Raw genomic sequence first — 12,443 nt, 5'->3', positions numbered from 1 at the left:
ATCCAAATAACCTTTCCTTTACGTTATGCACACAATGTGTTGTAGCTACATTGGTACACAAAGCATGTCATGTTTAGGCTGCTTCCTGTAATTACCGTTACAAATCATATGCAGCTCATTGGACGTCGCTGTGCTGTGAAATCACCACAGTCAGTAGTCGAGCTGTCACACCGAGAGTGAAAGAAAGCGGAAATGATCAGAGCCAGTTTTTCCAGCGTGGTTCAAACTGCTGCAGCAACGTCTCCCTGCACCCTTCGCACAAGACGAGGTGTTAACTTGTCATATGTGTTTTGTATCTTCTTTCCTGCGTCCTCTTCGTGACATGAGGGACGAGTGGGATCGTGGTAGGTGAACCATGCAATGCTCGCTGTGCTCTCCAGTGCTGATGCTGGATAGTGTTTGCGGTATATATATATATATAGTCTGTAGCTCTTTCTGCTCCAGTGAAACACTAGTCACGTCGGATCCCTGCTTTAAAGTTTGTAGAGCACTTATTTAGGCTGCTTTTTAAATGTCCTAGTCCAGCTGTGTTGTGTTGTGCGTATGTGTGGTCATCCAGATGGTTAGCGTGCCTCAGTAATTCAAGATGATAGCCGATATGTGTGGTGTAAATTACTTATTCGGTAATTCTGAAACCTGACACACATCACTCTTTTGGTTTGAATAATATGGCAGTGTTGTGTACGCTGAGGCGTCACTTAATGTTGTTTTAAAGTCCTCACTGTAGGTGATATTGTTGTGAGTTGCTCTCATGTTTGCCACCAGCAGCTGAACAAAGTGAGAGAGAAAAAGAGGAAGTCACTGTTTACAGGAGCTCACATTGTTTCCACTGAGTGCAGGAGGGGTCTGTACAAGTGCAGCACTGGTGGCACAGACGTGTTTTAATGTCATCACTTCTTCATGAGAATATTTCATTTGTGAGGAAGCTTTATCACATGTTGATTTTCAGTGCTTTTATGCTTATCGTAACTCTCGTTTTAGGCTCCTTCCGCCCCTTTAACACAGGAAGGGGTTGCTTGGCATGTGAAACATCTATGATGCAATAATTGTCAACACATTTTCACCGACCTTCAGCATTTAGTGGAGGGTTATTTTGCTCTTGCTGCTAATTCATCTCCATGTTTTGTTTTGTTATTGTAACAAATTGAATACTGGTCACTTAGTCTTTTTAAAATTTGACCACTATCAAAAACCTGAATACAAGTCCATTGTCTAATTATTTTCATTTGAAATTATATTTAATGCTCTCTGATATGACTTGTTGCTTCATGTTGCTCTAAGTTTGTAATGTGCAGAGTGTTGAAGCAAAACAAAGGTGGGGAGGAGCTGTGTCATAATGCAGTCCGACACCATGGAAGTTATATATACAGTGTGAATCGAGCAGGAACATGTCGAGTGTGACAAAAAGGCCAGAGAAAAAGATTGCAGCTGGACAAATTGGACTAAGAGTCATATTCAAATATATGTATTTCTATAAAACGCATCAAAGAGCAATGTCACAAAGATGTAAACTTTCCTACCATGTACATTTTGTCATTTTAAATCAGTCAAATTTTACATGAAGAACAATATGCCAAGTTCTACGTTTAAAGAATATCTCACTAAAAGAAACACTAAACAGTCGATCTTTACTGAAAGATATTGTGAACCAAATGAGCAGCGGAGCCGCTGAGCTTCTGGTGCCAGGGGAGGTATGAGAGAAAGTTGTTCTATGAAGGACATCATATTATTAGTCACAAAGGTCGGGGTCAAGGAACACGAGCCTGGACTCCAGCAGTGCATGTTTTGTTGTGCAAGTCATTTCCCTCCTAAAGCTGATTTTAGAAATATTCTGGCTAATGTTTAATATTTTTTACCAATGCAAGGGATACATTTGTGCTGTGTTCCTTTAGAGTCATTGTGATCCATATGTGCGCTGCTGATGTTTGGTGCATTGTACCGTGTCTGTGAGTGACACCACTGTCTCTTCTCTGTGTGACGCTTCACTGACCAGAGTCACAGTTGTTTACTTGTCCACCAATGAAAGCATTCTCCATCAACTGCTCTGTCTATTTCCCTCCTCCTGTCTGACATGAGAGCTAGGCTGCCACTGGCACATGGTCTCACACTCTCAGCCTCACACAAACACACGCGCGTGCAGACACACACATACGCAGAAATGAGGCTCTGCCACAGTGGATGTAAATGAAGCGGAGAGTCATTCTTAAGCTATTTATGGAGCGTCCTTAGGGCTCAGTGAACTTGGCCAGCGTGAGTAACGCATTGCATAAAGTCCTCGCATTGGTGTTTTTCAAAAACCATAATAATCAGAGTATGTGGGTCCAGTTGAGTAAGGGAGCATGCTTTGGTGTGATTTTTTTTATTTTTTTTATTATGAATTTTCATCTTGAATTTGGCTGAAATGTAACCGTGACCTCTCTTATTCGTGGTGACTTGGCTGTGTTGCTAACATAATGATTTTATCCCCAGCTGCAGACTGCCAGACTCCATAGATGCTGGAGATTATTCTGCAGACAGCATGGCAGGTACAGTAAAACCTTCTTTTGTTCTTTTGTTGTGCTCATTGTTGCTCAAGTGTGACCCTCCCCAGTGTATTAATTAATACTGCTGCTGATTCGTTGCTATTACCTCCCACACTTGTCTCCAAAGCTATAATGAGGGATTGGCTGGATGATTTTAATGAGCTAATTCCATTTCAATTCACTGTCGTGCTTTTGTTGTGTACCAACAATATACTTAGGGACAGGCAATAGAAACAAGCCAGTAAACAACTCATTTATAGATATAGGCGAGTGTCTGTGGTTCTCTGTGAAGTCAGCATGCGAGGGTAAGGCAAAGAGACGTCAAGGAAAACATTGACCTTTGCAGCATTATGATCAAATCTTTGAAATGTTTTACTGATGTGGGTTTCAAGTAAAAATGGACATGCCTGGATAATATTACAATCTACAATGAGATATGATATATATGTGTCAAATATTTATTAGAGTTTACTATATGTAGCTTTCGGTTTGGTGTGTGTGTGAGTGTGCGTTGGTGCATTTGGCTATTGTATAAAATGTTATAATTCAATGAACAGTATTTTACTATTGCAATATTGGATTTTCATATTACTTTTAGATCACTGGGATGAAGACCTTGATCTGTCAAATATTTTATTTACTGTATTTATCATAACAGAACATTTGGACAGTAACAGAAAATGTGTATTGTGATTACAAATTCATAAATCAGTACTTGTGCACTTGTTGGCTGATCTGTAACAAGAACCCTCATTTCAGACATACCAATTTAGGTTTGAGATAATTTAGAAAGTGTTTCCCTTTCATAATGTTGTCTATCAGAGAGCTCTGGCAAATCTTTCTTGTCCAGACCAGTATGTTTCTAAATCACACTTAATAAAAACATATAGCTAAAGTAATAATACAAATTTTCATCTACAGTGAAAGAAGACTTTATCTATAAAGATTGTGTCCTGATTTTCTAATAGCTGACTAAACTTGTTTCTGCAAATACCTACTTCAAACAATATTCTGTCTGCAGAATCTTGGATAATGTGCGTTCTGAACAGACAGAATATCCTTTAATCACTGAACTAGAAACAAACTGACATTTCCATCTATTGCAGCAAGCATCTTGTTTTGCTCCTTCTATTGTCTAGCTACCCATCTTTTATTTTTGTTAACTCTTTGATTTTCCTCGATACTGGCCTCAGTAAGTCTGTCACCACTGTGACCCAAACTAGATTCAGCTATTAAGAGATAAATAGATTTACATTAAAAAATGAGAATACACTGAAGGCAACAATGACATAAGCAACACATCTAATTTAGAAGTAAAAACATACATCACCATTAACCCATACTGCACACGTGAGGAGCGTTTCCTCTCAGGCCATCACACTATGAATCAGGGGTTAGTGTTGTGAAATGTGTTGTTGACGTGTGTAACATGATCCTCTGTGGGCTGCCTTCAGCTGGGCTAAACAGGGCTGTCCTCCAGAAGCGGTTTCATCTCAGCTGTAACGAAACAACACTATTTTCTCTTTCTATTTATCTTTCAGATAAACAGAATGAAGAAAGCTGAGAGTATGAGTTTTTCTTCTAAGCAGAGAAGATACTCTATTTCAAAGAGTCGACATCGAACAGTAGATTTGACTCAAATTAATCAAAATGTAATTCTTTGTTGATTTACAGTGCCGTCCTTTCCTGAAAAGATGTCTCCTATCAAAGCTCTCACCATGAAGGACTATGAGAATGTGAGTTATTTGTATCAGTCATATTAAAGGTTGACTAATGGTAATCACTTGTAATTGTGATTTATTTTTAAGTGGGAATGTAATACATAGAAATACTGAGATTGTCAGTATTAGTTTTGGCAGTCAACTTTACCTCACCGCAACAAAACAGGGTGTTACTGATTTATTACTGACTAAAACCAAACCATCCTGACCATTTATGGAGATTTGGTGATGAAAAGTGGTTGTAGGAGGAGGAAATACTGAGGTGGCCCGAAGCCTATATTTCAGCATTTGAGTGGAATGCATGCTCAGATTTTTGGCTGTCCTGTCCGGCTGTCTGCATGATTAGAGCTTTAAGGAGGGGTCTAGACTTCTACCTCCTCCCTTTGACTGTCAACCCCAACCCCCATTACCAGACGTATGCTGTTCTGAGCCTGGAGCACAATGATGCACAGTCCACTTCCCGCACATTCACTCTCAAACATACATACAAGCATGAAGGCCTCCCTTCATTTTAACAATAACCATACACACTCTCCTTTTCTGCCATGTAAACATGTCGTCCTGCTTTTCTCCGCAGACAGAGTGCTTCACTTCTTTTATACTTTGACCCAAATATTTGACTTAACATTGTTTTCTTATCATTTTATTTGATACAAATAAAGTAAAGTCAGAGGAGAGTTTAGGTTAGATTGCCGCATACATTTGAATGTAACATTTGCTGAATATATTATCGTAGATATTTACTCGTGTATTGAAATGTTTCTTGTACATTCATTTGCAGCAAATCACAGCTCTGAAGAAAGAGAACTTTAACCTGAAGCTGCGCATTTACTTCATGGAGGAGCGCATGCAGCAGAAATGTGACGACTCCACCGAGGACATATTCAAAACGGTGTTGTATTTACTTTATTATGCACACAATATGCACAAATGCTCTGAATCTTAATCATGTATACATGTTTGTCTTTAGTACCTTCTGTTTCCTGTGATTCAGTCTTTCTGACCAAAACTTAATGAGATGAGTTCACTCAGCTGAGGTTTGCTCACCTAAGTCCCAGTTTTATTAGAGTGAGATGTAAGCCCATTGGAATCTTCCATTCTCATTTGGAAAACTTGTGTTTCTTATCTTCTCATTTCTTCATGTGAAGTGTAGTGTCATCTAAGAATGTTATCTTTATGTGTAACCTCCAAGCTAAACCTCTAAGGGGTTATTGATTTGCTCATATTAACAACCAACTGTCAGGAAGATGGATTTCTTTTTTGTGATGGCTCCAGATGTGTGATTAGTTCTGTAATGAACATTCTGTTTACAGAACATTGAGCTGAAGGTGGAGTTGGAGTCTATGAAGAGGGACCTGGCAGAGAAACAAGAACTGCTAGTGTCTGCATCGTAAGTATTGTTCCCTATACAGTCCCACTGTGTCAAAGATCAATCGCAGTTACATTCGCATTTGCTGTCATTTGACTTGGCAGACAAATGTCATGAAATCCCAGAACTGAAGTAGTACTTTCCTGTAAACCCTAATCTCCATTTGAATGTTTTTAGGAAAGCGTTGGAAAGTCTGGCTGGTCGAGAATCAGGAGAATCCCAGCGTGCGAGAGAAAAAGCTCAGAGAGAGATGGATGCTCTCCGAGATGCATTTAACAAGAGGATAGCTGACTTAGAACAGGTGAATCAAATAAATTGTTTCGGCCTAATTGAGTTGCTAATATTGATCAGTTTTGTTGGTCTGTGTTACTTGCCACAGCCAGTATTGTAGTATTACTTAACTCCCTGAGAGCACTTTTATGTTTTTGTTCCTCCCCCTATTAAGTGCCATCTGTTGCTTTCAAACTCCTTAGTCTTATGTCGGTGAACATAATCTGCAGAAATATTTGTCCATATGTTTCTGATGCAAGTCCTAGTGGTCCAGTATGTAGTACAGTAAATAGTTATCCAGGTTTAAGAACTGCCTCATTATGCATCTTACTTTGTGTTTTTGCTTCATGTCAGTGTCTGCAAACAGCTCAGGAAGAGGTTGGGGAGATGGCAGCCATTGCTGAGCAGCAAAAATGCAAGAACATTAACATGGAGAAGCAGCTCCAAGCCCTGGGTCTACCAAACACCTTCACCCCTATAGCAGTCCCCAGTGTAATCCACGACCTGCAGCAGGCCCTGCAGGAAAAAGACAAGTACGGACAGGAGATAAACACAGACACATTCATGTTTTTCTTAACACGAATACTTATTTATTGTTTTGTTTTTCTTCACAACAGCATTATTGAGCAACTCAAGATGACTGTAAAGAACCAAGAAGCTTGGATCAATCATAAGAAAAGTTCGGAACAACAGATGGAGAAACCATCATCTGATCATCTTAAACAGTTGTCTGAGCTCATTGCCAAGAAAGACCAGGAACTGGAGGTATGTGTCTTTATTTAATTTTGCAAGTTTCCTCTGTAATGATGTCAAATCTTTGATATGATAGACCTAAAAAAAATTCTAAGTCTCAGCCAGTAAACAACTGAAACTTAGATTGAGCAGTAGTTCAAATCTGAGAAGACATCTGTTTGACCTTTAACTGTTTTTTTTACAGGCACTGAGGGACGAGCTACATAACAAGGAGGACAAAGGACTACCTGACCACCAGGTTGGTGATGTTTGGATATTTCCTCCTTAAATCTGAGTGTCCTTTCCACCAGTCCATTTTTCTTAGATATTTGGCTTTGTTACCAAAGTCTTTCCCAATGAGAGATTTTTGCTCCATGAATCAGTGAGGTCCCACTTTCTTGGGGTTTTCATTTGGGCTTTAATCAGTTTTCTAACATTTGTTTCACAGTAGGACCCTTTGAGCATGATTATAACATTGGATAGGAGGGATTTAGATGTAGCCAGAATTGTCTCTTAAATTCACGTAATAGCTGCTGTTTCCAGTACTGGTGCTGCTTGATCATAACCTGTTTGCCAGACATTGGGATTGATTGGATTGGTTTGTAGAGTATCTCTCGGCATCCCATGATCCTTAAATGGCTTATTAAACCTGCAATGGTGTATTTTTAAACTTTTATTTTATCTCTGTCTTGGTATTCTTCATTCTTGCTATACGGTTTGGCGGCGGAATTTTATGACACACATCCTGAAGATGAGCTCAGTTCATTTGGTTGATATAAGTATTTTATTGCATCATTGATGTTAAATTTATGAATAACTTAGTTTATCGATTTAGAAAGCTTTAGAAATTTGGCAGGGCTGGTCGAAAATGGCAATTAAAACACCATGCAGGCTAGTCAAAGCAATGCGCTGTTGATGTTTAGAGTGGAAAGCTTTTAGTTGGTCAGTGTCCATGGTTCTTCATTAGGCCTTGGCGTCTGGGCTCGGGTCACAGTGTTAAGACTGGATTACCGTGCTGTCTGGAGATGGTTCTTCTGAGGGTTATTTATGGCCGGCCTTCCCCATTAAAGAAAATACAATAGTGCAACCTTTTAGTGTTTGTCAAAAAGGAATAAACAAAAGAATGTGCGGCAAGTATTGCAAATGATTTTGAATACAGGACAAAATATATCTACCACTAAACCTGGGACATGCTACTACTTCCAATTGGCCTATCAGTGACAGAGGTGTAATGGAAGGTATGACGGCAGTGGTTGCCAGAAAACACCTACTCTAATCTGAAAGCAGATTTTTAGATGTACTGCCAGGCAGGTGGTCTCTATATGGGATGACCTAATGTTGCTATCTCTACCGGTCCCTTAGACAGACATCTGTATGGAACCAACAAACTACCAGATACTAAAGGCATTTCGGAAAAGGTTTAAGGAGATGGTCTTTCACTGACCATGACACAGATCACTGCAGCGGCCCTGGAGGATTTGATTTGATTGAATGCGTTGGGGAGAGTGGAATAGAGGCGGGAGCAGGGATTATTAAAGGCTTAGGGCTTATAGTGCTCTGTACTCTGCACTTCTCTCGCAGATGCAGCGAGAGGAAATGATAGATGGCTCTTCCATGGCTGGCAGGCTAACGACCATTTGGTCACTAGACAGTTTGCATCTCAGTGAGAGGCTTTAATTTGTTTTAAGAGAGCTGGAACGGAAGGTGCCATGAAGGACCGATGTCGTATATGTGGTGCCCGTCTGGCAGGCAACCAGTGTCGCTGGATCTTCAGCTCATCAGCACAGAGGAAACTACAAGTGATCTTGTCCCATGTCCTGGGCTGGGAGGTGACTCGCGATGGTCGTGGCGAGTTCCTCTGTGGGAAATGTGTTTTCCAGCTGGAGAAGGTGGTACAGTGGGATGTTAACATCACCCAGCTGCAGGAGGACCACAACAGTCAGATCCAGAAGCTGCATGTGGAGAAAGAACACATGAGCCAGTGCATCGTCCACATCTACAACAAAAACAACCCAAGCTTGGACAAGAGTGTTGGGGAGAGAACTCACTTGAAATCTCCACCCAGATCCTTTGGGGTGGGCAGTCCTGATGAAGGACAACATCTTGGTGAGATTGGGCGTGGTCACTTGGGGAATTGCATGAGAAGGTGTGTGAGTCTGGACAGAATTGTTAGTAGAGGAACAGTCTCAGGGCGCTCAGGCCTCAAGAGCAGCAGGCTTGGGTCAGGGCCAGGGCTTGATGGATCTATGAAAAGCTTTGGTCTCAGAGGAACACGCCAACGTTCAAAGAGTATGTACTTTGACCTGGTCCAACGTAAAGGCATACTACCCAGATATGGATTCAAAGAACTCTCCACATCCCTGCAGTCCTTGAATCGAGAATTTTCCTCAGACACTTCTGCAGAATCTCCACTCAAACTGAAACTCGCAGAGGCCAAGGTGTTTGCTGCCAGGCATGGTGACCCAGGAGGAAAAGTCCAGGACAGAGCACTGCTCCGGAGATCCTCAAATCAACCATCTTTGATCTCTGACTTGATCCAGCTTTTACGCTGCATTTCCAAGCAACCGGTCACTGCCCCTGCAGGAAGCCACATCCCGGTCCTGAAGAGACTAAGTACTGGCCAACCCAGACCTGGAGCAATGCGCAGACACAGAGAAGCAGAATTGAAGTCTCTTCATGATCTTACAGAAGAATTTGATGATGAATATACCTCTGTCAGAGTGGAGGTAGTTTTTTGTATATTTCCAGCTTGGCTAACCACTGTAGCTCTGGTAATGAGCTTTGACAGGCAGCAGCTTTGTTGCTTACTTAGCTAGAATTAATTCACTGTCTCTTTCCTGTGTTTGTGTGCTGCCTGGATTTGCTGAGAAGAGTGAGGTTAGCCGATTGGAGTCTGTCAATAAACACCTGACTGAAGAGCTCACACAGACAAAAAGCACCAACCAGAACCTTACAAAAACACTGGATGAAATCCAAACTCAGTACAAGGTATATAGAGAGGACCAAATACATAAAGAATATTTCAAAAATTGCCAAATATTTTTTTAATATGTTTTTTTAATAACACCCATTATAATAATCTTTATATAAACAGACCCTGTCAGGGAACTTGGAGCAGAAAGAGAATGAACTCAGCTTGGAGGAGAAAAATTCTCTGAAGCGAGACAAAACAATCCAGGGGTTGACTCTGGTCCTCAGAGAAAAGGAAAAAGAGGTAAGGTTCTTATCACAAATATCTGTTTGTCTTTATGATGCAATGCTGTAACAAATCTGTCTGTCTCTGTATTGCACAGATTGCGGAGCTGTGTCATGAGATTGAGGACAGGGATGACGCTCTATCCAAGGCTAGAGAAGCAGCACATAAAGCTCAACTACAGAAATACCAGGCAAGTACTGCACCTTTTTATGGAGATCTCAACCGTATGTATAATAATATAAATGTTAATACTAACTCCTTGCTCTGTGTATTAATACACTTCATTGTAGAGAGGTAAGTAAAAATATTGCAGTATCTGTAAAGATAAATATTTCTTGTGTATCTTCCCCAGGGAGCAGAGGAACATCAAAACCTACTAATGTCAAAACAAACAGAGCTCTCCCAACTCCAGGGTGAACACCATGTCAAAGTGCTTGAAGCACAAAAGCTACAGCGGGCCCTGGACAGAAAGGAGCAAGAGCTGGCTGACTTGCAGCAGGCAAAGGACCAGCTGGAGGTAGAACTGGAGGACCTGCAACAGCATAAGAAGAAAGGAGACAAATCCCTGAATGTAAGCAGGAAGACAGTAATTCTCTAGTGAAAATTCCCAATAAAGCACTCTCAATCCTCTTATTACCAAACTATGCCCATACAAATATCACCTTTTGTGTGTATTATTATTTTACCCCTCCAGGATCTTAACAATCAGCTGAAGAAGCTAAGCAGTGAGATTGGGGAGAGGGAGAGTGCTCTGGAGCAGCAGTACGAGGAGCTGCTAGATCAAACCAATAGAAAAGTGCAGGCCCATGAGGTCACCATCCAGCGGCTCACATCCACCCTGACTGATAAGGAGCAGCAGCTGCAGGTGCAACTAAAACATTTAACATTTTCAAATCAAAATAATAAATCTTTTTGTTTGTAATCATATCTTTTTCCCATTGGAATATCTGCCAATACATGCTGTACATTTTTTTGATCTTCTTTTCTTTGTGTTCATCAGGAGTACATAAATATGGTCAGAGATTTTGAGCAAAGCAAAAGCCCAGGAGGAAACGACAATGTGCTTTCCAAGCTGCGGCAAAGATTGAAAGAAAAGGAGAAGGCTCTGGAGGTAAAAATTTCTTCTGTGTAATCTTCTCACCATGGTGACTATAATTAGATTCTGACATTCTCTTGTTTGCTCTCTCAGCAAGCGCTGGATGAGAAGTTTGCTGCCATTGAAGAGAAAGACAATGAGATTCACCAGCTGCAGCTGTCTCTAAGGGAGAAGGAAAGAGATCTGGACAGGCTAAATAACTTACTGTCGCACAACGAGGAAACAATCAATGTGTGTAGATATCACCATGTTTGATCAAGAATCAATATCTAGAGTCTAGAAATTGGCCTTTTGCCTTTGTTATCAGTAAAGACTTTATTTTGATCCATCTCTACCTATTTCTCTACCTCTAGAGTTTTGATAGTCTGATTAAAGAGAAGGATGTGGAGCTGCAGCATCTTGTAAATACACTCAAGAACCTTCAGAGAGCCAAGCAAGATGTAGAAGATAACCTGAACAGGTCACTGAGGGAGAAGGACTCCATCATCATCCAGCTACAGCTCTCCCTGGAGGGCAAGACAAAGGACATGGAGGTAAGTTGACAAATATGTCGCACCCTCAGATGTGACTTGACCTGATTGATTATCCTCAGGCGTGTCTGTAAGGCCATTTCTTTTTCTTCTTCTAAATCTGTCTTCTTGTTTGTAGGAAATGGCCAAATCCATGCTAAGCCAGTCACAAACTAATGCACATGACCTTGCTGAACAGATGGGCCAGAGGTTAAAAGTCACAGAGGTTATGTTGGCAGAGGCTGTTAAAGCCAGGGAAAGGCTGGTTGCAGACAATGAGAGCGCCGTGGAAGGTCTGTTGGCTACAATCAGCAGCAAAGACCAACTTCTCAAGGTTAACATTTAAAGCATCATAGTGATTGATTTGGGGGAAATCTATTTACATAATATGCACAGCAATTTGTTCTGTTTTTTTTGTCTGAGCAGGAGTCAGCTGAACACTACAACCGCATGTTGTCGGAGCGTACCCAAGACATTCAGCAGCTGAAGCGGCAGCTTTCCGACAGGCAGCAGGAGCTTGCCACTGCTGACAAGCAAAGCTCTGTAAGAGCCCAGGAGGATTGTTTAGAGACTGCAAACCTCCGAGCACTGCTTGCTGAAAAAGAAAGCCTCATCAATGTAAGTTCCTCCGGGATATAACGGTGTCACTCGTCTGCCTAACAAGGAAAATAAATAAAAACTCCCAATAGGAATACCACATACTCCTTTCCTCCATTATGATTTCAAATCACATTGTGGCCTCTATCTGGTTAGATTTCTGCAGAGAATTTATATTCATGGTTGAGTGAGCAAACTTTTATACCTTTGTAATTTTGCAGAAACTTCTGCAGCATGGTCAGGAGAGAGACCAGTTTCAGGCAGAGCCGGATCGTGTGTTGGAGCTCAGACAAACTATCAAAATCATGCAAGAGAAGTTGGAAGAGAGAGATGGTAAGGACATAAGTCCTTATTTAAGATGTCCACTGGATATTGTTAAGATATTGTACTTGTCTATTCTACATTTGATTCTTTTTTTGCCTCCACTGAAG

At 41.0% G+C, this 12,443-nt stretch overlaps 2 protein-coding genes across 11 annotated transcripts in view; both read left to right on the top strand.

Moving 5' to 3' along the window:
- The window catches only part of cdk5rap2 (CDK5 regulatory subunit associated protein 2), a 29,913-nt gene that overhangs the window by 809 nt on the left and 16,661 nt on the right, over positions 1–12,443 (top strand). For 9 of the 10 annotated variants that reach the window (XM_053447733.1, XM_053447737.1, XM_053447735.1 and 6 more), the window contains exons 2-20: positions 2,470–2,525; positions 4,197–4,258; positions 5,025–5,135; positions 5,557–5,633; positions 5,790–5,913; positions 6,237–6,415; positions 6,500–6,647; positions 6,820–6,873; positions 9,486–9,602; positions 9,709–9,828; positions 9,908–10,000; positions 10,163–10,381; positions 10,505–10,675; positions 10,811–10,921; positions 11,000–11,137; positions 11,260–11,439; positions 11,555–11,749; positions 11,842–12,033; positions 12,234–12,345. In XM_053447733.1, coding sequence (XP_053303708.1) covers positions 2,470–2,525; positions 4,197–4,258; positions 5,025–5,135; positions 5,557–5,633; positions 5,790–5,913; positions 6,237–6,415; positions 6,500–6,647; positions 6,820–6,873; positions 9,486–9,602; positions 9,709–9,828; positions 9,908–10,000; positions 10,163–10,381; positions 10,505–10,675; positions 10,811–10,921; positions 11,000–11,137; positions 11,260–11,439; positions 11,555–11,749; positions 11,842–12,033; positions 12,234–12,345 — 2,459 coding nt within the window. Of the gene's footprint in view, positions 1–151; positions 345–2,469; positions 2,526–4,196; positions 4,259–5,024; positions 5,136–5,556; positions 5,634–5,789; positions 5,914–6,236; positions 6,416–6,499; positions 6,648–6,819; positions 6,874–9,485; positions 9,603–9,708; positions 9,829–9,907; positions 10,001–10,162; positions 10,382–10,504; positions 10,676–10,810; positions 10,922–10,999; positions 11,138–11,259; positions 11,440–11,554; positions 11,750–11,841; positions 12,034–12,233; positions 12,346–12,443 lie in introns of those variants that run through there. The other variant, XM_053447736.1, reaches the window with a different exon arrangement.
- Positions 6,880–9,479, top strand: LOC128462358 (uncharacterized). Its single transcript, XM_053447741.1, has one exon. It carries the CDS (start codon positions 8,324–8,326, stop codon positions 9,428–9,430), a length of 1,107 nt encoding a protein of 368 aa, XP_053303716.1. The 5' UTR covers positions 6,880–8,323; the 3' UTR covers positions 9,431–9,479.

This window comes from Pleuronectes platessa, chromosome 19, assembly GCF_947347685.1.
Source record: "Pleuronectes platessa chromosome 19, fPlePla1.1, whole genome shotgun sequence".
In the NCBI taxonomy this organism is placed as follows: Eukaryota; Metazoa; Chordata; class Actinopteri; order Pleuronectiformes; family Pleuronectidae; genus Pleuronectes; species Pleuronectes platessa.
Note: the sequence above shows the minus strand (reverse complement) of the source record. Positions and strands in the feature narration are given on the sequence as shown.